Source organism: Nomascus leucogenys, chromosome 16, assembly GCF_006542625.1.
Source record: "Nomascus leucogenys isolate Asia chromosome 16, Asia_NLE_v1, whole genome shotgun sequence".
Lineage (NCBI taxonomy): Eukaryota > Metazoa > Chordata > Mammalia > Primates > Hylobatidae > Nomascus > Nomascus leucogenys.
In genome coordinates this window covers 1,956,001-1,979,522 of record NC_044396.1, presented here as the reverse complement: position 1 = coordinate 1,979,522, position 23,522 = coordinate 1,956,001, and the positions used below count along the sequence as shown (strand labels likewise).

General features: G+C 39.8%; 1 protein-coding gene across 7 annotated transcripts in view; it reads right to left on the bottom strand.

Annotated features, from left to right (window-relative positions):
* The window catches only part of NCOA2 (nuclear receptor coactivator 2), a 297,018-nt gene that overhangs the window by 22,380 nt on the left and 251,116 nt on the right, over window positions 1-23,522 (bottom strand). For 5 of the 7 annotated variants that reach the window (XM_030794911.1, XM_003274812.3, XM_030794912.1 and 2 more), the window contains 5 exons: window positions 16,643-16,853; window positions 13,427-13,633; window positions 10,029-10,244; window positions 7,033-7,162; window positions 369-534 (listed from right to left, as the gene is read on the bottom strand). In XM_030794911.1, coding sequence (XP_030650771.1) covers window positions 369-534; window positions 7,033-7,162; window positions 10,029-10,244; window positions 13,427-13,633; window positions 16,643-16,853 — 930 coding nt within the window. The remainder of the gene's footprint in view (window positions 1-368; window positions 535-7,032; window positions 7,163-10,028; window positions 10,245-13,426; window positions 13,634-16,642; window positions 16,854-23,522) is intronic. The other 2 variants (XM_030794915.1, XM_030794916.1) reach the window with 1 other exon arrangement.

Sequence of the window (23,522 nt, the reverse complement as noted above, 5' to 3'; positions counted from 1 at the left end):
ACAGACACTCACACCAACTTCCAGGGGGAAGCATTCTAGGTCACAAGGCAGCAATGCGCTATTTGTGGTTTCTCTGTATCTTGTGCGTCTTTCAAGGGCAGACACCGGGTGAAATGGACTTGAGTTTGTGTCTTTCTGCTAACTTGAACTGTATGCAATGCTCATTCTCAGTGCTCTCCATTCTCAGGCAAAAGTTTACGTGAGGGTTACAAGGAAAGGGGAGGAAGAAACAGGGCCAGCCTGTTTTGAGGTAAAAAAAAAACCAGTATATTCTAAAAAGCAGACCGTGGAGTACATGTAAACAGAAAACGGACACCTCTGCGCCCATGAGAGCGCCTGGCCCCCACCTGCTGCCCTTCTGTGCATACCTGGCTGACCAGTTCGGGTATTCCCAAGGCTCTATCAATCTCCTCCAGGCCATCAAAATTCCGCAAGGCCAGATACAGCTGGTCCAGGAGAGCTCCCTCATCACTCGGAGACTCGGCTGCAGGATGTGGACACAGCAAGTCATCTGGAGAACTGCCAAATGGCTGCCTGTAAAGACAGAAATGTCACCTTGGGCCAGTGGAAAAGCTAGTTGATTAGAGAACAAATTTTTTATCTCAAAGGTGAAAGTATCAATTGACTTCCAGGGTTGTTGCAACAAACTACTGTACCAACTCAAGACAGAACAAAAGGACAGTCTGAAGTATTCGATACACTTTATTCAGTGCCCAATACAGGCCAGACACAAATCTAGACATTTAAGGTATGATTTTTATTTCTATTGGTCCCACTTCACGGCTGGCAAAGCTGAGGCTTAGTGAGGTGAGGTCCACATGGATCTGTGCGAGTCCAGGGCTCACCAACCTACAGCCACTGCTCAAGCATGTAAATATTTACTCGGCATTGAAGGAACCAAAGGACTTTTCTGCACTTTAGTAGGAATCACTGATTGACTTAAGATTCTTAGGTGGAGGCTATGATGACCCACCTGGGAGAAATGAGAGAACTAGAGGCATCAGAGCTGCATTAACTTTCTTGAACTCAGCTGCAGCCAGATTAAATTTGGCTGGGTTGATAGGAAATTTCTTAGTCATGCACGAGCAGGCCTTAAAAACATTTATTTTTCTCTGAGACAGGGTCTCACTTCATTGCCCAGGCTGGAGTGCAGTGGTGTGATCATGGCTCACTGCAGCCTTGACCTCCCAGGCTTAGGTGATCCTCCCACCTCAGCCTCCAAGTAGCTGGGACTATAGGCACGCACCACCACACCCGGCTAATTTTTTGTATTTTTTTGTAGAGATGGCGTTTCACCATGTTATCCAGGCTGGTCTCGAACTCCTGAGCTCAAGCGATCCACCCACTTCGGTATCCCTAAGTGCTGGGATAACAGGTGTGAGCTACCACACCTAGCCTGAAAACATTTATTAAAACCCTCAAGAAGTGCATCTGTTAGCCTTCCTGCATTAGGTACGTAAGGAAAGTGGACCATCAACATGCAAATTATATTTGTTATTATATAAGATAATTGGTGATAAAATCAGAACACTAAACTCTAGATTACATGGTACATACAACTCCTATACATTTAAATTAATTGTCAGATTAGAGTAGAGGAGGGGTGTGTGTGTGTGTATGTGTATGTGTGTAGTGATGCCATCATGGCTCACTGGGCTCAAGTGATCCTCTGGCCTCGCCCTCCTGAGTAGCTAGGACTATAGGTGTGTGCCACCACAACTGGCTGCTACATTTTTTTTTTTTTTTTTGGTAAAGACAGGGTTTCATTATGTTGCCCAGGCTGGAGTGCAGTAGCTTTTCACAGGCACAATCATTGCACACTACATCCTTGAACTCCTGGGCTAAAGGAATCCTTCTACCTCAGCCTCCTGAGTAGCTGGGACTACAGATGTGATGTGTGCCACCATGCTTGGCTAATTTTTGTACATTTTTTGTAGAGACGGGGTCTTGCTACATTGCCCAGGCTGGTCTCGAACTCCTGGACTCAAGCAATCCTCCCACCTTGGCCTCCCAAGTGCTGGGATAACAGGCGTGAGCCACCACATCTAGCCTAGAGGAGGCTTTTATTTATTTATTTTTTATTTTTTTATTTTTTTTTCTTGAGACGGAGTCCTGCTCTGTCGCCCAGGCTGGAGTGCAGTGGCGCAATCTCAGCTCACTGCAGGCTCCGCCTCCCGGGTTCACGCCATTCTCCTGCCTCAGCCTCTCTGAGTAGCTGGGACTACAGGCACCTGCCACCACGCCCGGCTAATTTTTTGTATTTTTAGTAGAGATGGGGTTTCACCGTGGTCTTGATCTCCTGACCTCGTGATCCGCCCGCCTCGGCCTCCCAAAGTGCTGGGATTACAAGCGTGAGCCACCGCGCTCGGCCTAGAGGAGGCTTTTAAAAAAGAGCTTCTGAGTTGCCTGAATACTAAAAGGGAAAATGGTATTTGTACTTTACCAAAAGTCTATTTTGTACTCTTAAGAGTCACTACATGATGTTTTGGAGAAAATAAACGTTTACAGATTAAAAAACAAACAAAAAGTTTATAGATGAGCAAACTCATTCTTAAGCAAGTGAGAATAAACTTATCAAGAAATGAAGTTACCTATGAACACAGTTCAATATGCCATGCGGTTTTTAAATGCTCTAATATGCTATTTTGGCTTAGAATTCTGAAACACTGAAGTGCTGGCACTGAAACCAACAATTAATTTCAAATGGTCATAAAGGAATGCATTAATAACAACCTATTCTCTCCACTCACCTCTAGTAACTTGGAAATTGTCCAGCTGAGGGTCCCTTGAGGCCACTCGTCACCTGCTTCCCCGACTTCCTGGCTGCAGGAGCTCCTTGCATTTCTAAGGGACCCACCCAGACCCCTGGAGGCAGATGCTCTTCCCGCTCCTGCCCCTTTCTGCCCTTTCTTGTCACTACTGGGCTTCACAAAGTCACACATGCTGGGAGCTTGCTGGCTCCTTCCTCCTGCTTCTTCTCCACAGCCCACACTCTCCTAGAACTTTCTTTAAACCAAATGTGATCAGACTGCTCCACTACTGCTACACTTAGGGAGGGGGAGGAAGAAGCAGATGCAGAAAAGCAGTCAGGAGAGGGAGAAACCACTGGACTGTCTGCCATGATAGCAAAGAGGAGATTCCTCCATGAGGAGGGGCCAACAAACATGGATATGGCAGGAGTTCCATGAAAGAGTTCAAGTCAGTCAAGAGTAATGTCAGCTATTTACCAAATTCTCTTAGGCAGTGACCTCATTCCCTAAAAACGCTACTTAAGTTAGGCATTAAAGGATTTTCTTTACCTAGATTTTGTCACTTTCAACTTGTTTCTTTGGAAGCTGCATTCATATGCAACCCTCCTGTCCCAGATGTATTCAGTGATGGCAGGCTCGTGTGAAATCTAATGCGTGCAGGCTGCACAAGCAGACTTCCCAGCCTCACATCTGGCGGAAACCCACCGTCAGGAGGAGGCAGGCACTGTCTCGTGCCTTTGTAAGACCACTCCATCTTGACAGACCAGCAATACAGCCAAATGCTTAATAACAAACAACTAAAACAATCATTTGAATTTAAACAATTTCCTACATCATAAAATCACTTTTTGTTACAAGCTTTTTTAATTAAAAAAACCCCAAATAAGTGCAGAGATTAAAAAGTTAAACAGTGCCTCCAGGCCGTCCCACTTTGGTCAAGGCCCTCTTCAACACAAGTTGGGATTCTCGGGACACTTTCCCAACAACTTTCCTGCTTGCATGGTATCTCTGATTCTAATATGACGCTCTCAGGTTCCCATTCCCAAAGCACACTTTACTGAGCAAACAGGCCTTACTCAGAATTCTTACATGGTTCTTCAGCTCTCCCAGGAAAACACCCCTGGAATAGGGTGGTGGTGGTGGTGGGTAATGCCTAACCTTCCCAAACTTAATGTTCATGCCTTCCCTGTGAGTCCCAGCTACCACGGGCAGCTGATCTTTCTCCAAAAGATGCTACACATACCACCAGAAAACCAAGACCTTGACATTTACCCCATCCTTCCCATGCTCTTCTCCAGCTGAGGGTCTACTTTCCATTGGGGTGTCACCCATCTCCTCACAGACCGCCCCGCTTTCTCTTCTCAGCATTAAACCACTTACTGTGCTATGCTGAACTGATAGTAACAATTTACGTTAAAAACGCAACTTCACACCATGCTCACACGGGGCAAGCATTGCATCCTCTACCACTTTTTGTCCCAGTGCTTGAACATAAACACAGTATAGGTGCAGTAAGTTTCTAGTGGATGAAAACAAAAGGTTCCTGATTTGGCTGAGCTGCAATACATTAAAAACCACTTTTATATTCAGAAATACATACTGCCCTGTGGCTTGGTGTTATAAATATGGGCAGGAGTGATATCACTTCCCTTAGAGATGTCATAATATGCTTGCTTACAGAAAAAATACTGATCCAGACTCCCAATCTGAACTTTATAAATGGCCACTAACACAATGAAGAAATTATTTTCCTACATTTTGGGCAATTATCTATAGTTACAATCTAGATAGCATCTGACAGATAAATATAATATTAAGACGAGAATAGAATTCAGAGTAATAAAGGGAAAAACACACACAGGCCCCAGGCTGGTGCAAAATAGTAAGTAATAAGCAGAGAGAGATCCATAATCAATGGAAATCCCATACCTTAAAGTCTACACATTTATTTATGGACTAGTAGGTCCTTAAGTATGGGACTAAGAAGGAGAATTAGGTCAAATTCTCAGCACTTGTTTGAGAAACCATAACATTACCATTTCTTCACTTTTCAAAAGTATTTTGAAAATTCTGCAAGAAAGCAGCAGCTACTGAATGATGAGAAATAGTCAACAAAAGAAACCTTACTTAGGGATACATTTCAAACAAGGGAAAATCAAATTAAAATTGTGAACTTAGGCTGGGTGCGGTGGCTCACACCTGTAATCCCAGCACTTTGGGAGGCTGAGGCAGGTGGATCACCTGAGGTCAGGAGTTCGAGACCAGCCTGGCCAACATGGCAAAAGCCTGTCTCTACTATAAATACAAAAATTAGATGGGCACCTGTAATCCCAGCTACTCAGGAGGCTGAGGCAGGAGAATCACTTGAACCCAGGAGGTGGAGGTTGCAGTGAGCCGAGACCACACCACTGCACTCCAGCCTGGGCAACAAAGTGAGACTGTCTCGAAACAAAAAAACAAAACAAAAATCCACCAAATTGTGAACTTAATGCAAAAGGAAGTCTTTCATGAAAGACAGCTATTGTATTTCCAGAGAAAACCCCTTTAATAAAACCAACAGAAATCCTTAAGAAGTCATGTATAAATTTTTGGCTATATTATAAAGATCTCTTTTATATACCAGATGAATGAAGGAAAAAAAAACCCAAAAACCCATAATGGAACTAAAAGTGGAAATTAGCTATAAATAAATGAATATGTGAATGTTACAGATTTAAGGGCTAAACTACTATCTTTTTGAAATGTATACATAAACTAATGCTGGATTCATAAAATGTTAAAAAGCCTGTTCTTAAATATTAACTGTGATGCTTATAAAGGGGATTTTTAAAAAGCACTGCTCTTCTTTAATTTCAAAAGAGAGACATGGTTAGAACCTTTATTACCCACTACTTCTGAATTTCTATGACAATAAGATTACCATAAAGCTGGTCGTAAGTTTCTTCCACACTGAATTATTCAAAATAAAAATGTGAGAGTGGCTAGAAAAACTGAAATAACTTTAAAGGTAATGAAAATGTTTTGTCCACACAGTGCTTATGCAAAAAACCTAACTGATGGTAACAGAAACAACAACATGCTAGGGCAGTGCTGAGTCACAGACACTTGCACAGCAAACTTAACATGCTGACTCTATTACTGGAGTTTCGCTCTTGTTGCCCAGGCTGGAGTGCAATGGTGTGATCTTGGCTCACCACAACCTCTGCCTTCCGGGTTCAAGCGATTCTCCTGCCTCAGCCTCCCGAGTATCTGGGATTACAGGCATGCACCACCACACCCGGCTAATTTTTTTTGTATTTTTAGTAGAGACAGGGTTTCTCCACGTTGGTCAGGCTGATCTCAAACTCCTGACCTCAGGTGATCTGCCCGCCTCAACCTCCCAAAGTGCTGGGATTACAGGCGTGAGCCACTGCTCCCAGCTCCATTTTTGTTTTAAGAGAACTCTCCTCCTGTTTGGGCAACACTAAAAATCCTAATTTTGGGTCTAGTTCTTCCTAAAAACTAATCTTTGACATTTCATCCAAAAACAATTATCAAGTGGTGGATTTAATTATTATACATTTGTCCTGTGTTACATTCAAGTTTCCATGGAAATGGGTGGGTTTCTAACATATCAAATAAACATACGTAGAAATGGCCTACCATTCACTGATGTCATGAAATCAGAATCAAAGAACAAGACGGACTGTGAAAAACCACCACCTCCAAGTATGACAGCAGCTCCAAGTGTGACAGCAATGGCTACCTACCCAGGGCGTGCTTCCCTGTCTACGCAGTGCGTGCCTCCCACTGCCCTTGGCAGCCAGTTTGGGATGAGCCACACCTCCTGCCTGAGGTTCTTCCTCTGTCACCCACTGCCTCAATTCTACTCACAGCAATCCTTACTCTGGGCCTGTGATGTGCAGCTTTTACCAGCAGGACTGGCTTCCTGTCATCTCTGCCATCTGAAATGAGACCTTTTCTTCAAGATTCTGAAGCCTTCTCCAAGCATCCTGATTGGATGATCTTCTGAAACGTGGCTTATGATTTTTATACCGCACACTACCTCAATATTACAGTTATCAGCATACATATTTTATTTTCCATTTAATTTGTAACTCCTTTAAAGGCATGTCCTAGGTCATACTGATTTCTGGATTCACCCCTCCTCTTCATGCACTGCGTAGTAGATTATTAAAGTCCGAATAAACGAAAACTGGTCAGGCACTGACTACTCAAAAGGAAAAGATTAATTTCTGGACAGGTATAAAATAACTGGCTACCCTAGGTGCTCAGGACTCACCTGTTTTGGCTGGCAAAAGACGCCTGGTCTATAGGCAGGATGCTTTCAGGCCATGGGGCAGTCTGATTTGGAGGAGCTTGTTGTTGGCTATACTGAGGTCCCCCCATGTTCATCTCTAATTCAGATGGCCCTAGAAAGGGAGAAGAAAAAAATCTTACATCTTTATCAAGGAAGCATTTATTTCTGCTATGTAATATAAAGTGAAATGTCTGGTTTATGAAAAAAGGAAAACACAGAAGCAATAATAATTAACTAGGTGAATATAAGAAGATAAAATTCTGATTCTGAAATAGAAGTCAATAAATATGAAGGCCATTTCAGAGAATATCTAGACAAGCAGTTCTAAACCTTTAGCATTTAAGACTCTAAATACTCAAAAAAGTTTTTGTTCATGTGCGTTATATCTTACTGATATTTACTGTATTGGAAATTGAAATTGAGAAATAGAAAAAAGTGTAGATTCATTTAAAAATCACAATAAATGAATTATGTGTTAATATAAAAGATATTTTTTCTAGATCCAAGTGAGTGGAATAAATAAGATTTTTGAATGCAAAATTTAAAAAATTCTTTTATTGGCATTGTTTTACATTTCTGCAAATAGCTTTAATGCCTGGGTTAATGGAATAGAGTGAAATCTTCTGTTGTCGCATTTCATCTTCTGTGATATCATATAGCATGTAAAATTTCTGGAAAACTCTACCATACGCTTGCGCGATACTAAGAGTGAAGAAGCCAACAGTGTTTTAGGATAAGTATGAAAATAGTTTTGGCCTTGCAGACTCTCTGACTGGGAAATCAGGGTGCTGCACCATGTTTCTAGGAAGCCAGTCGAGACTGCTGACTCCTCAACGTCAACTAACTGTACTTCAGCTGGCTCCCCTACCAGAGCAAGAGCAGAGTAGAAGGGAGGCCACGACAACCCACAGGTGCTCTTTCTCTGAAGTTCTCTGAAAGGCTTTAAAGCCAATGGACGAGATGAGCTTTTAAAAATTATATTATCATCATTATCTGTAGACCTGTATTCCATTCCAAAAGATAATTTTCTGTTGAATTAATAGCTTTTGGAGTTTATTAAAAATCAGAGAAACTCAGCTATACAATAAAGCTTATAGAGCCATATTTCCAGCTTAAAAGCCAGATGCTCTTCAATGAAGACTGAGAATAAATTATATTTCTGGATATAAGGTACTATTATGATTTTTAATCAATAAATATTTTTAAATTTCTCATTTAATTTTGCATAGAAATCAGTTTTTAGCATTTTTCATGCTGTCAAATTATACAAATTTATGTTTGAGCATCACTCATTAAGTACATTCAATGTAGTAAGGCAATATAAATGCCATCTCTGAGAAACAATAAGCCAAAATATGCTGAACAATTAGGTAAGAAAACTAACGCCAAGTTAGGATGAAAATTCTACACTATCTTGTCAAAACAACCCTGGCATCTTTTTTTTTTTTTTTTTTTTTTTTTGAGAAGGAGTGTCACTCTGTTGCCCAGGCTGGAATGCAGTGTTGCGGTCACAGCTCACTGCAACCTCTGCCTCCGGGGTTCAAGCGATTCCCCTACCTCAACCTCCTGAGTAGCTGGGATTACAGGTGTGCGCCACTACCCCTGGCTAATTTTTGTATTTTTAGCAGAGACCGGGTTTCACCATGTTGGCCAGGCTGGTCTCAAACTCCTGACCTCAGGTGATCTGCCTACCTCAGCCTCCCACAGTGCCTGGCATCTTTTTGTGAATTATTTAGCTCTTCCTCATTGTGCAATATCTAAGTATATGAAAAGAACATAAATATTAACTTATTGGAATTATGCTAATGTACAAGAGGAGGGCTAACATGTCAATAATAAAGGAAATACTCTCAAGTATGAGTTGTACAGACCATTAATTTTTAAAATATAACAGCTTTATTGAGAGATAATTCATATAACATACAATTCACCTATTTAAAGTGTACAATGACTTTTAGTATATTCAGAGTTGTACAACCATCACACCACAGTCAACTTCAGAACACTTTCATTCCCCCAAAAAGAAACCCATTACTCATTAGGAGTCACTCCCTACTTCCTACCTGAGCCCCTCCCCACAACTCCTGGCCCTAGGTAACCACTACTGTACTTTCTGTCTCTACAGATTTGCTCATTCTGGACATTTCATATAAATAGTATCATATGATGTATCAGACCAACAATTTTAATAATATGTGAACTGTCTCCAAATAGAATTCTAGTAATCCTCACATTCTGTGAGATGCTCTGTAAGACCCTGCAACCTTCAGTGAGGGCCTGGGAGAGTCTGATTTTAGTAGTCTAGGTTGTGGCCCAGGAATCTGCATTTTAAGTTCCTGATATTGTTCTGATGATCATACAGCATTAGAAACTACTGCTGTACCACCTAAATTTTTTTTTTTTTTGAGACAGAGTCTTGCTCTGTTGCCCAGGCTTGAGTGCAGTGGTGTCACCTTGGCTCAATGCACCCTCCACCTCCCGGGTTCAAGCGATTCTCCTGCCTCAGCGTCCTGAGTAGCTCGGGTTACAGGTGCCCACCAGCACACCCAGCTAATTTTTGTAATTTTAGTAGAGATGGGGTTTCACCACGTTGGCCAGGTTGGTCTCGAACTCCTGACCATAAGCGATCCTCCTGCCTCGGCCTCCCAAAGTGTTGGGATTACAAGCGTGAGCCACTGCGCCTGGCCTATTTCTTTATTAATAGTGTGACATTATAATTCATTTCTCCCCCAAAGTTGAAATTAGGTAATTTAATAAAAATAAAACATCTGAAAGGTAGTTGGGTCTCTCATATGACTGGAGAACCTTTGAGATTCTGCTTCCATACAGAGTTCCAGCAAAATCCCACTTACAGCAGCTTCATGGGAAGATTATCTAAAATGCCCATAAGAAGCATGTCTTGAAAGAACTTATGAAGCTGACCCTCTTTTCTAAGAGAGCATAAAAGTTAAAAGCAAACAGCACTAGAGCCACCTTACCTATATTCATGACCTGAGACTGAAGCGTCTGTCTTTGGCCAGGCTGGCTGCTGGGCCTCATGGGGATGCTGGCTGCTGGGTTCCGAATCATACCCCCTTGGACTGGCCGGTTCATGGCACTGGTGGTAGCAGCACAGGTGACTCTCACAGCCGAACTCTGTGGTGCCCATTCTCCAGATGGCATAGTAGGCCGAGAAGCACTGCTACCAATCATTCCTGCATGCAAGCCAAAGAAAACTGAGAGATGCAGTAACTGAAAACATATTTAGCATGTATGAATACCAGATGATCTTACCCTACAAAATAAATCATTCTGTAATTCACACTTAGCCAATAGCTAATGTTCTCACTGGGCAGATGTGGGACCTTGGCTAAGAAATAAGAATTGGCAATCACTACATAGTTTTCGTAACATGGACCTGCCACTCTTTATAGTTCAGAAAAGCTGTTAAAATTGTTCCCATTTGTACTTAGAAACAGGTGCTGTGGCATGTGGATAACCCCAACTTCCTTCCTCAGGAAGTGAATCACATTAGCTGATATACACGTCAATGCTTTACTTTCCAAAAGGGAGGTAGAGGCTCAGAGGAATAAGGTAAAAACTGATAATCAATACTCTCATTATAAACGATAATCATAGAAGATATCTTGAAGTCTATATGAGACTTTATCCTCAAGTCTCCTTCAGGGTATACTTCAAAACTGACCAAGAGTAGCCTCTAAGTAATGGAGAAATTATAGATCTTTCTGATATTTACTGTAGTTCTTCATAGTCAAGGCAAGGGAGTTCCTTGCCTTGTATCCACTGTATTCCTGACTATACGGACCTAGAATGGGTTAGGACAGATTTGTAAAAATCCCTTCCTTTTTGAGGTGTTAACAGTTATCTGACCACACATAAGAGTGTAACGCTGCTAAGCAGGACTGTGTTTGCTCTGTCCTGGCCGGGCCCCCAGGATGCTGATAATGGCCAAACATTTGCTAAGACTTGATATTCTAAAGGGAAAACTCTTCAAATGAGGTCTCTTCATTTTGAAGTGTTTAATGATGGATACGTAAAGGTTCTGCTTTCAAATATATGGCTGCTTTCATTTTCTTTAATTACGATAAACAACTAAAAATGGGGTATATTTAACAAATGAACATGCATTGTGGGCGTTTCTTCACTTACGAAATGAGAATGTGCTGTGATGATTAAGGGTGAAAGGTAGTCAGTTAGATTTTAAAAAGTTAAGAGGCCAGGCGTGGTGGCTCATGTCTGTAATCCCAGCACTTAGGGAGGCTGAGGTGGGCGGATTGCTTGAGCCCAGGAATTTGAGGTCAGCCTGGGCAACATGGAGAAGCCTCATCTCTATAAAAAATACAGAAATTAGCCGGGCGTGGTGGCAGACGCCTGTAGTCCCAGTTACTCAGGAGGCTGAAGTGGGAGGATCACTTGAGCCTGGGAGGTTGAGGCTGCGGTGAGCTGTGATTGAGGCACTGCACTCCAGCCTGGGTGACAGAGTAAGACTCTGTCGCAAAAATAAACTAAAATAAAAAGTTAGAAGGGTATTCTATTAACACATATTTTAAAAACCATTTTAGAATTAGATTTGAACTATAGAAAAATATTATGGGAAAAAGGGATTTTATTTTTTTAAAAATCTGTTATCTAAATAATATGACAAGATTATAGAAAGTCTAGAAAGCAAAAAAGAGAATGATCCATAATTCAACAATATTACTGTAATGATAACTGGGAAAGTCCCTCTCAGTCTGTTTTTTTGACATGGAGTCTCGCTCTGTTGCCCAGGCTGGAGTGCAGTGGCACGATCTCGGCTCACCACAACCTCCGCCTCCTGGGTTCAAGTGATTCTCCTGCCTCCGCCTCCTGAGTAGCCGGGATTACAGGTGCACGTCACCACGCCCGTTTAATTTTTGTATTTTTAGTGGAAATGAGGTTTCACCATGTTGGTCAGGATGGTCTCGAACTCCTAACCTTGTCATCCACCCGCCTTGGCCTCCCAAAGTGCTGGGATTATAGGCATGAGCCACCACGCCTGGACTAGTCTGTGTTTTTTTAAGCAGCGGGAGGGTATTGTATGATCTTCACAGCCTGGACACCAGTGCTCTCTTGGCTGCTCAGATTTTAATACAAGCCTATTCTCAAACTCCTGCAGAAGATTCCTACAAGAACTCGTATCTTCTTGTATTCTGCTGGTAAGCCTTAATAAATCATGGCTCCTTTTTTTCTTACAGAACTTTACATAAATCAATATTTTATTTATCTTAAATTTTAAATGAATCTTGGTTTACTGAATATTTAATGAAATGAATATGACTATATAATTATGAAGTAGTCAGTGCATGACACATCTGGCAGGCACCCAATAAATATTTGCTGAAGGAATAAGTTACCTTAATACAGCACAGTTCACAGTTGCCATGAATTCCTTATAAACAACAGAAAGTTAAAAATCTACTTCTTCCCCTTAAATTGAACTCTTATATTCGGTTAACTGTCTAAACAGCACTCAATGTGTGTATAGGGATACAGGCTTGGCTAAAAATAAAATACCAAGAGTTAAAACACCTACCACTGTAAGTTCTTCTTACAAGATTTCTTTCCATGCCTGTGTTTCTAGTGACTCATTGAGACAAAGGAAGAAAGTTATAAACTGTGAGCAGCTCTGCATTAGAAAACAGCATCCTGCTATATCCGTAATACAAATATGTTACAGGGTACAGGATGTGGATGTGGTGGCAACAGCAATCAGTGCTACTGCAATGACTTCCAATCTGAACTGGATGTGAGCTTAGGAATAGAATGGCCACTGAGACAGTGACTACTGCCAGACACCTGCAATTATAGCAGGTCAACGCCCAAACCTGATCATAGGCAACTTCCTACACCTTCAAAAGGGAGCTGGGGACCAGATCTGAAAGCTAGTAGGCCAGGCATATTACTGTTTAAAGTTCTTTATTTTTAACTAGTACTTTTTGGAATAAGAATTTTATCACCTAGAAGTATAAAAGGTTGAATTTTAAGCTCTTATTCTGAAATTCTCCAAACACAAATAATTCATAAGTTTTTTTGGGTATCAGTAAATATCCCTGGAATAATTTTATATATACCCTGCAATGCCTAGAACAGTAACTGGGATAGAAGTGAAATAAGTCTCAGCTATAGGATTAATGGTTGGAAACCTCATAAAAGTATCACAATTAAATGGTTAGCTCACTGAAAGGCTTTCCCATATGCCATTCTCACAGTGAAAATCTGTAGAATTTCCTCACTTTCAGATGTTATTTTCTAACATAAAAAGTTCACTTGAAAAATTCTACTAGTTTGATGTGGATAAATATACCATTAAATTAAATAACCCACCAATAAAGTAATAGTGCATTTGACCCCTTACCTGTGCTACTGTTCCCTAAATTTCCTTGGTTTCCTATCATCCCTTGATTACCCATCATTCCTGGCTGAGGTATCACTGAGTAGGGACTACTGTTTCTGATTGGTGGGAAAGGTCCAGCACCAGTTGGGCTTTGCAATGTGATGTCAAGTGGTAAATTCTGGTTTGGCAATAACCTGCCCAGTTGCCCTGGTCGTGGGTTATTAAAAGCTAAGGAGAAAACAAATGAAAATTAAAGGTTAATATAGGATAATGGAAAATAATATTAACAGTAGTGTTTAGGGACAATGTCTGTAAAATGACAAAGGTATGCACGTCAGGGACCAACTACCTAGATAAAAGGCAAAATCAGACAAAAAACACACGCAGCACCCCAAAGCATAGATGTGTGATCTAATCAACCGGTCTCTAATTCTTGACAATCTTGCAAAACAAAACAAAACAAACACATGTGTATTATTTACCATATACCTTCCTCACCAATAGTAATTTCATTCATTCATTCATTCATTCATTCATTCATTCTCTCTCTTTTTTTATTCTGAGACAGGGTTTCGCTCTTGTTGCCCAAGCTAGAGTGCAATGGCATGATCTTGGCTCATTACAACCTCCGCCTCTGAGGTTCAAGAGATTCTCCTGCTTCAGCCTCTCAAGTAGCTGGGATTATAGGCATGCACTACCATGCCCAGCTAATTTTTTTCTTTTCTTTTCTTTTTTTTTTTTTGAGACCGAGACTCGCTCTGTCATGAGGCTGGAGTACAGTGGCCTGATCTCGGCTCACTGCAACCTCTGCCTCTAGGGTTCAAGCGATTCTCTTGCCTCAGCCTCCCGAGTAGCTGTGACTACAGCCGTGTCACCATGCCCAGCTAATTTTTGTATTTTTAGTAGAGATGGGGTTTCACCATGTTGGCCAGGATGGTCTCGATCTCTTGTGACCCGCCTGCCTCGGCCTCCCAAAGTGCTGGGATGACACGCCTGAGCCACTGCGCCCAGCCTTTTTTTTTTTTTTTTCTTTTTTTTTTTAAATACAGGGTCTCACTCTGTTGCCCCGGCTGGAGTGTAGCAGCACAATCATAGTTAACTGCAGCTTTTAACTCCTGGGCTTAAGAAGAGGTTAAGAGATCCTCTTGCCTCAGCCCTCTGAGTAGCTAGGACTACAGGTAAGTACCACCAGGCCTGGCTGATTTTAAAATTTTTTTGTAGAGACAGTGTCTCACTATATTGCCTAATGTGGTCTCAAACTTCTTGCCTCAAGTGATCCTCCTGCCTTGGCACCCCAAAGTGCTGGGATTACAGGCATGAGCCACCGTGTCTGGCTCCCAATAGTAATTTCAAATATATAACTGTATTTGCTAATTAAACCAATATTTTTTTCATGTTATAATATTCAGACTTAGGAGTACTGCTTTCTCATAGCTATGAAGCTATAAACGTCTCTTACATACATCACCAAACCTACACGTATGTGGTTTGGATATTAGAATATCACTTCTTAACTGGGCTTTCCTAGGATTAGAATTAGATTAAAAGTGGTTACTCTCATTAGAAGTTAAAAATTTTAAGTGTGAACTCTGTTGCCTAAAGCAGTATTAAATTAAAGCTGTAGGGCTCTGCTCACTTCTCAAAGTACAGCTTCTTTAAATTCTAGACACATTTGGATTTGATGATTTTTATAGCTAGTTGACAAGAATTTATTGTGTACTAAGCACTAGACCAGCATCACACTGACAACCTATAATTTGTTAACGTTATCAAATTTAAAATACTAAGATATTACAAATTATAGTAACTTATTATATAACATCAAGTACTTTATTTTCCTGAATTATATAAACATAGTCTGAAATAGCACATTTAAAGAAAAAGTTCTTAACCATCAATGATAGAAATAAAATATTTTTAAAAATTAGGGCTGAGAATGGAAATTATGTGCGTGCTTACTCATGACTTCCTCAGGTGTGGTTATCAGGTTGCCATCAACAATCTGAATACCACCAGGAGCTACAGAAAGAGAAACCATGAATTCTACACAGTCCTTCACAACCTCCACTAGGGCTAATGAGCATGGACTGTCTAGTGTGTCTGTTTTTTTTTTGAGACTGAGTTTCACTCTTGTTGTCTAGGCTGGAGTGCAATGGCATGATCTCAGCTCACTGCAACCTCCACCTTCTGGGTTCAAGCAATTCTCCTGCCTCAGCCTCCCGAGTAGCTGGGATTACAGGCGCCCACCACTACGCCCAGCCCAAACTCATCTTTCTTTTGTTTTTCCTATTTCAGAATGGTCAGAAATCACTTGAGAAAAGACCTAGTAATGAAAGATGTTCTATGATTTGACTGATGGTTGCCATTTTTGATCTGAGAACAAATGCCAGGTATTGGCTCAAATTGTATCTGAAAAGGAAAAATCACTCTGTTTTGCCAATTTAACGCTGAAGAGGTTATCTGTCTTTCATAAATTATGGCCTTGCTACATAATAGATACTTTCTTCCATTCAAAACTATCAGACAACTTCAGGTATTAATCAACACTTGTAAACTGAGTGTTCATAGTAAACAAGATTATCCTAAGCTTACAAAACTTTAAAACGAAAAGATAAAAGATGTTTTTTCTAAACAGACAACTTAACTTAGAATACATTTAGAAACATAAAGTTCCACATCAAGTGATGTTTATATGAAGATTCCTGAGATAGGGCAAGATTTTTAATGTGTGTAGCCCTTTCATGTATAAATACTTTTAGTAAAATATTTTATTATTATTTTTTAAATTTATTTTTTGTTACTACCAGCTGAGCAGTTTGGGGGAGTAGAATATTTCTAAATAGTGTATTATCCCTAAAAAGTCAGCATAGCTCCCAAATGTTCTATATTTCAGTATTTCATTGTCTATTAAACACATAAAATCCAGGATAAACTCCATGTCTGAAGGCAGTCACTGAAATGAAGGGAAATATGACATTCAATTGAAGAACTTCATCAATGTAGGTCAGTCTCCCTGTCCAGTGCCGATTAAATTAACCCACGAGAGAATGTGAGAGAACCATGCTCAGGAGGATCCATTTTGAATACTGTTTCAAAAGGCCAGGACAGTAGATGGTGCTATTTGATCACAAAAACCTTCAAGTGACTAAGCTGGTTGCATCAGACTTCAATAATCCCTGTTTCTGATAGTGATTATATGGAAATTTCTTGGCATAACCAGCCATTTCTCATACTCACTGCTCTGTGAAATTCGCAGTGCTGTTTTCTGGGCTCCAACAGGTGTGACAGGGCTGTTTTCAGCTGTGAGTTGCATGAGGTCATTGATGATGGCTTGCTTGTCAACTGATCCAGCAGGGGCGCCTGGCCTCGTGTCTGGGAAAAGCTGTGGTAATTGACTATTCTGCAAATCATCCAAAATCTCCTCCAAGTTGTCCAGCTCACTGCCAGGCTGTAGTTGACAAACAGAAGAGTTTATCCAGTCTACTCTAAGAGTAGACACCACAAGCCCACTTGCAATCATTGACCTAACTGCCATAAGGCACCACAGCCAAATAAAATAGGTAGATTCCTGCATGCCATAGGCCTAACAGATAACTGATCATCTTTTAAAAAATTAAGTTAACAAAGGAGAAGTAATTTAACCTCTTGGTCCTCAATTTCCTCATCTATAAAAAGAGATGGCTGAATTAGAAAGAAAGCTCTCTTCCAGCATTGTGATTCATTGGCAATTTATAAATTCTCCTTTATTTTATGCTTATTCAAATAATTATGAGAATGTATATTTCCAATTAATTATGAATAGACTATGACTTACGGTCCAGGTCTAGGTTTTATCGTCAAAACTCCCTAAGAAATAACAACAACAAAAAAAACCTGGCATATAATGGAATCCAAATTTGCACCCAATCAGTATTTAACAATTTTTTTTTTTTTAATCTTTAAAAGAACACAGGGGTAGGGAGAGTGAAGCAAAATAAGCTTGAAGTAACCATGAACTAAGCACTGCCTTTTCAATTTGAGTAGTCCTTTTTTTCTGCTTGGACTTTCAATTTTGAATGACAATGGCTTTCCCAGTCATTTGCCAGCTTAGGTGACAAAGGTAGGGAAGCAGGATAAAAACTGGTTGCCCCCAAACATAGCACTATTAACCTAATTATACAGAAGCTATAAAAAAGTTTTTTTTTTTTTTTTTTCTGAGAAAGGGTCTTGCTCTGTCACCCAGACTGGCGTGCAGTAGCGCAAACACTCATCCCTGTAGTCTTGATCTCCTGGGCTCAAGCGATCCTGCCACCTCAGCCTCCACAGTAGCTGGGACCACAGGCATGCACCACCACCACGTCTGGCTAATTTTTTGATTTTTTTTTTTTTTTTAGAGATGGGGGTCTCATTTTGTTGCCCAGGCTGGTCTCTGAGCTCAAGCAATCCTCCTGCCTCAGCTTCCCAAAGTGCTGGGATTACAGGAGAGAGCCACTGTGTCTGTCTACAGAAGCCATAAAAAATGTTTTTAAGTTTTCTCTTCCATTAAAAAAAAACAAAACAAAATTCAGGCACTAACATAAGCTAAGTATCACCACTATTTCACACTTAGCACTTTTCTGCTAGGAAGCTAAACTGGAATTTATTCTAGATTTTACAGATATTCTTTTAAATATAACCTATCTATGTGCCAGATATTTAAAATCAGATAGTGCATGCTAGGATTGCTTTCTAGTGCAGAAAGTAGTACGAATGATTTTCTTGATGTGTAGGTGGAAAACATAAGTTAGTTTCCTCAGTCACTGGACTTTGAATCCTTGACCACAACTATTCCTTTCATCTACACTGGCAAATCAAATGAAATATATGGCGTACGTCTAATAATGAGTTACACTTAAAGCAGGATGGCTTACATTTTTATCCTACATACAATTCCTCCCCATGCAGAGGTTGGATATGCTAAGATTTTTGCAACTTACAGCAAATGTAACATCCATATGAGATGTTTTTTGATTGGAAATATTTCTCAAGTTAGGAAGAATAGAATGAAGTGAGATTTTATCTGATTCTTCTCAGAGACAACTAGCTTAGCAATAACTGGGAGATCCATTTTCCTTACGCACTGTTAGAGCAATTACAAGACCATTTTTTAGTTAGTTTAGCCACCCAATTGTAACAAAAGAGGGAGGTATCTAATACAGGAGAGTTAGTTATGAATTAAGAGCTGGGTTCCAAAGTTAGCATCCTAAAGTATGGGCAGTCACAGACAGGTCAAATGATCCTTAAAGCTCTGTAGGAAGGCACTGCACTGGCTATCTCCTCCAACGGCAACAGTCTTTCCTCCAGAGTGGCAGCAAATTACTATTTCTTTGGCTGAGTCCTAAGTGAAACAGTTTATGTAGGGGCCATACTGCATTTAAAAAGCCCATAGGTACATGTTCACACTATTAGAGCCACAAGGGAACCAAAACCCAGCAAAGTCATGTCACCCACCTCATGATCACTCCACTATGGCATGTATTCATTGAGTTCAATGGTGAGCAAAACTGCTCATACTACTGAAATAACCATCTAATAACCATGTGTTCTTCCAGGAACATAAAACTGACTTTATGTACTTCAAATACATATGTAAAGTTGACTCCACTGTAATCTTTATCATGTTTTGCTGCATGCATAAGGTATAAACTGTTATTCTCAGTATAAACATAGATTGCCCTCCAAGGACAGCACCTAGAACTAAGTAATGGGCACTGAGTCAACACGATGAATTCTTTTAATCATATTAACATATACTTTAAAAAATCTTCCCCAAATCAGTCATTTTTTTCATAGGAATTCCTATAATTTCCATTACTGTTTCAGAAAAATGTTTCATAAAAATGTGTGGTAAATCTCCTTATACTTGTCATGAAGATAGATCAGAAAAAGGCTCTAATAAACTGAGAAGGTTATATCTGTTCTATGAAAACCAGTTTCCCTACTACAATGTTGTCCTGTGTTGAGCATTTTTAAAACGTAGAAGCTCCATGTGTGGGGGTGAGGGAGGTGGGCTATAATAAGTGATCAGTTGCCTCTTGAGAAAGCTCTGCAGATCACTTTTAAGAGAAATATCCAAAATAAATAGGTCCATGTAAACAATAAAAGTAAAGTATGTTATTTCTCAATGGATACATTTATATTTGCTTCCAATCCCAGACATATGTAAAAGGAACTTTTGACAATATATATTAAGAACAGTCTAGACTCACACTTTTCCTTTTTTTTTTGGAGACAAGGTCTCACTCTGTCACCCAGGCTGGAGTGCAATGGTGTAATCTAGGCTCACTGCAACCTCCGCCTCTCAGGTTCAAGCAATTCTCCTGCCTCAGCCTCCCCAATAGCTGGAACTACAGGTGTGCACAACCACACCTGGCTCATTTTCGTATTTTTAGTAGAAATGGGGTTTCACCATTTTGGCTAGGCTGGTCTTGAACTCCCAACCTCAGATGATCTGCCTGCCTTGGCTTCCCAAAGTGTTGGGATTACAGTTGTGAGCCACCGCGCCCGGCCTAAATACATTTTTCTTAAGAAAGCCATTCAGGATCTTCTTAGTATCAAAAGAAACTAGTTCTATGAAGGCTTATAACTATGAACACTATTTGAATTCATTCAAGCTTAGCATCTGAAAAATGCATTATGAAGTTTTCCCCACTAGAGATAATATTGCTTTGCCTGTGTTTATTCCTTCTCAATTTATGGAGTACACATTTAACATTAATTGTCATAAGTTCACTTTACATGTTCTTCTTCAAGGAGATAAAGTTCAGAATATCTATACCCCTCAGGTTAACAATAACATTTGATGACTACAGAATTTTTTTCTGTATTCATGTAAGCTTTGGAAGGAATAAATTTGATTACATTAAGTTTCTGTTAAAAAATTTTCTCCCCTCAATTTTTGTAGGCTTTAATTCTCATCAAAAGTTCTTCTAGTCTCTATCCACTTTGTTAGGCACAATTTCTTTACAAGACAAAAAGATTAATGCCTTCTTTTAAAATGCTTTGCCAAGATACTTCAAAGTTTTGCTTAGGCATCTATTTGAATGCTCAAATTAGCCACATCAATTTGAGTTGTTAGTTTAAACTATTTCAGGCAGAAAATGAGTCAGAAAGATTTTTATAAAAGTTCTACAAAATGAAAATCAGACTTGATTTCTTTAATTTTTCATTTTTCTGGTTTTAAGATTTTTTCATGTCAAATCAACTTGTTCTCTGCAGGAAATATAAAAAGCACAGGCATTTAAACAACATCAGTATTCTAATAAATTACAAGGCATCTCTTCGAAATATTTTAAATAAAAAGTATAATTTTACCATATTTGCCTAACACAAAGTTGTTAGGAAATGGTAATACAATTCTACCACATCTGGAGAGAAATTTTCAGGACGCTATCAGTTTAAAATATGGTTTGCCTTTCTAATGGAGTCAAATACCAAGAAGAAATTCTTTTTAGACTATTTCCAAACTCTTATCATACGTGTCTCAGCAGCATTCGAAAGGACCCAGTAGTTAAGTATCAACCATGTTCCACTGTGTAAATAAGCATGTAACTTAAAAGTCTGTAAACATATTGGAAATTTTTCTGTTACTGTTTCCTGTTGGTTAGGAAATGCTGTAGAAACAAATGTTTAACCACTATCCCCAGTAAAAAATGCTATTTTGGGTATAATAGCACCATCGAAGTACTTCCTATTCTTAATAAGTTAGTAATAGGTTAAACACACACTCAGTCAATGGCTCTTTTCTGAATCAAAATAACAAGACAGTCAACTGCGCAATTCAGACTAATAGTTTTATCTCACTAAACAACGTATTGTATTCCCTTGAAATGAAAGAAAAGTCTTCAATAAGTTTGTACAGCAATCAATAGGAGATACAATTAACTCGTATTTGGAAATAGTGAAGGTGAGCAAGAGGTGAAAGAATCATTTTTTTTTTAAGTAAGTCATTCTAACTTTGATCTAAATATAGGTAATGCACACTTCCTGTGGTAACTTTTCAAGCTGCAATGTTTTTGATGTTAAAATTGCTCTAAAGCAGTACTTCTGGTGGAGTTTTACGTGAGAGTAAAGGGAGGGCAAGACCAGAGACTGGATTTCATTAAGAAAAATATACTTACTATATGTGCCTCTGTGTGTGTGCACATGCATGTGTGTCTGTGTACACTGCTTTTTGGTTCACCCAAAAAAACAGATCTGTGCTGATTATACTCTGGACTTTATGTTTCCTAGGTGAGACAATTTTTATCAGAAAAACATTTCTCCTAAATAAATAATCTGAAACTGCAAGTGACTCAAGGACTTTTTAAAAAACTCCTCTTTTGTCAGTTTCTTGTCTGAAGTTAGTGCAATCACATGAATAAATACAGAAATACCAAAGAGTGGCCCCTTTCCTTGACCCTCTAAGTCCCTAGGGCCTCAGATCAGGCCTGGGATAGAAATAAATTGTTTACACAGGGAAGGCCTGGCCACATTAGACACTAAGCTAAGGGAGACCATCTTGCCCTCCAGCATGTGTCAAGAGACCGGAGTGTCACTGTCTGTGCCTGCCACTCTGGACTGCCACTAGCTGTGTAGGTTCTAATCTAGTACACCTCAAAAGATTAAAACACTTACAGGTGTTAATATGGTTTTACATTTCACTTTATTCAAGACATTGCTATTAATTTTCTGCTGAGACACCCATTTCCCCCATTTAATGATTTTACAGTGTTATGGAATAGCTGCTAATAGAACCTTGCACTAACACGTAAGTTTAAGGATTAATCACCCAAGATGTTTATGTAATTTGGCTCTGCCTCTCTTGTGAAGGACATGAAGGTTTGAAAAATTGTTTCTGACCTTTAGGAATGGTAGCAGCTGTCGAGACATCAAAGTGAAAGAAATAAGGAAGCCAAGTGCTTAGAAGCCTAGATGTAGCCCAGCTAGAAGAGCAAGTGTGGCCTTGGCTTCCCTGAGGATGGCTCTGAACCCCAGACCTGCCTCTGGGTTATCTCTACCGACTCAGCAGAGCTCCAGGGTACAGCAAGGGGTGTGCTTTTCCTCTCTCCATCTACTGAAGACACTGACACATCAAATATCCTCTTGCAAAACAAATTTCAAGGACAAACCTTGAGCCATTTAAAGTAGGAAGGCCCTCTTGGCTTCTTCACTTCTTAACCAATCATGACCCAAGAACAGATAAGAAGTATAGGGAATATTCAGGGACTAGAGAAAAGTGATGGCTAGGGTGACGTCTTGGATCATTGATTCCCCAGGAAACCTCTCCTGCCAAGTCACTGTGGCGGTTAATAACCCATGTTTTCTTTAAATGGGTTTTTATTTTTTGAGACAGGGTCTCAATCTATTGCCTAGGCTGGAGTGCAGTGGTGCAATCAGAGCTCACTGCAACCTCCAACTCCTGGGCTCAAGCAGCCTCAGCCTCCCGAGTAGCTGAGACTAAGGTGCATGCCACCACACCTAGCTCATTTTTTATGTTTTCTAGAGATGGGGTTTCATCATGCTGCCCAGGCTGGTCTTGAACTCCTGTCCTCAAGCAGTCCTCCACCTTGGCCTCCCAAAGTGTTGCGATTAGAAGCATGAGCCACTTCACCCAGTCTGTTTTTGTTTTTTTAATGAAGAAAAATAGCTTACTTTTTCCCTGTGATGTCATTATCTCCTTAGAGGATTATCAAGAATGATTTGGGGTGGAAGGTTGAAGAGATGTTGGTCAAAAGATGCAAATTTCAGTTAGCCAGGAAGAATAAGTTCAAGAGATCTATTGTACAACACTGTGGCTACAGTTAGTAACAATGTATTATATGCCTGAAAATCACTAATAGATTTTAAGTGTTTGTATCCCCAAAAGTATGTGAGGTAATGTATTTGTTAATTAGCTTGATCTAGCCATTCCAGGATATGTATCTCAAAACAACATGTTGTATACCATAAATATATACAATTTTAATTTGTCAAGTATAAATAAGAATTATTTTGAATATCACTTAAGGTATCCTGGATTTTTTCAGGGAATTTATTTTTCAGACAAGAAGAGCACATAATGCAGCCTATTATTCTAGTTTTGAATTTACATACCATGGCTCAGATGTACTAATATCAG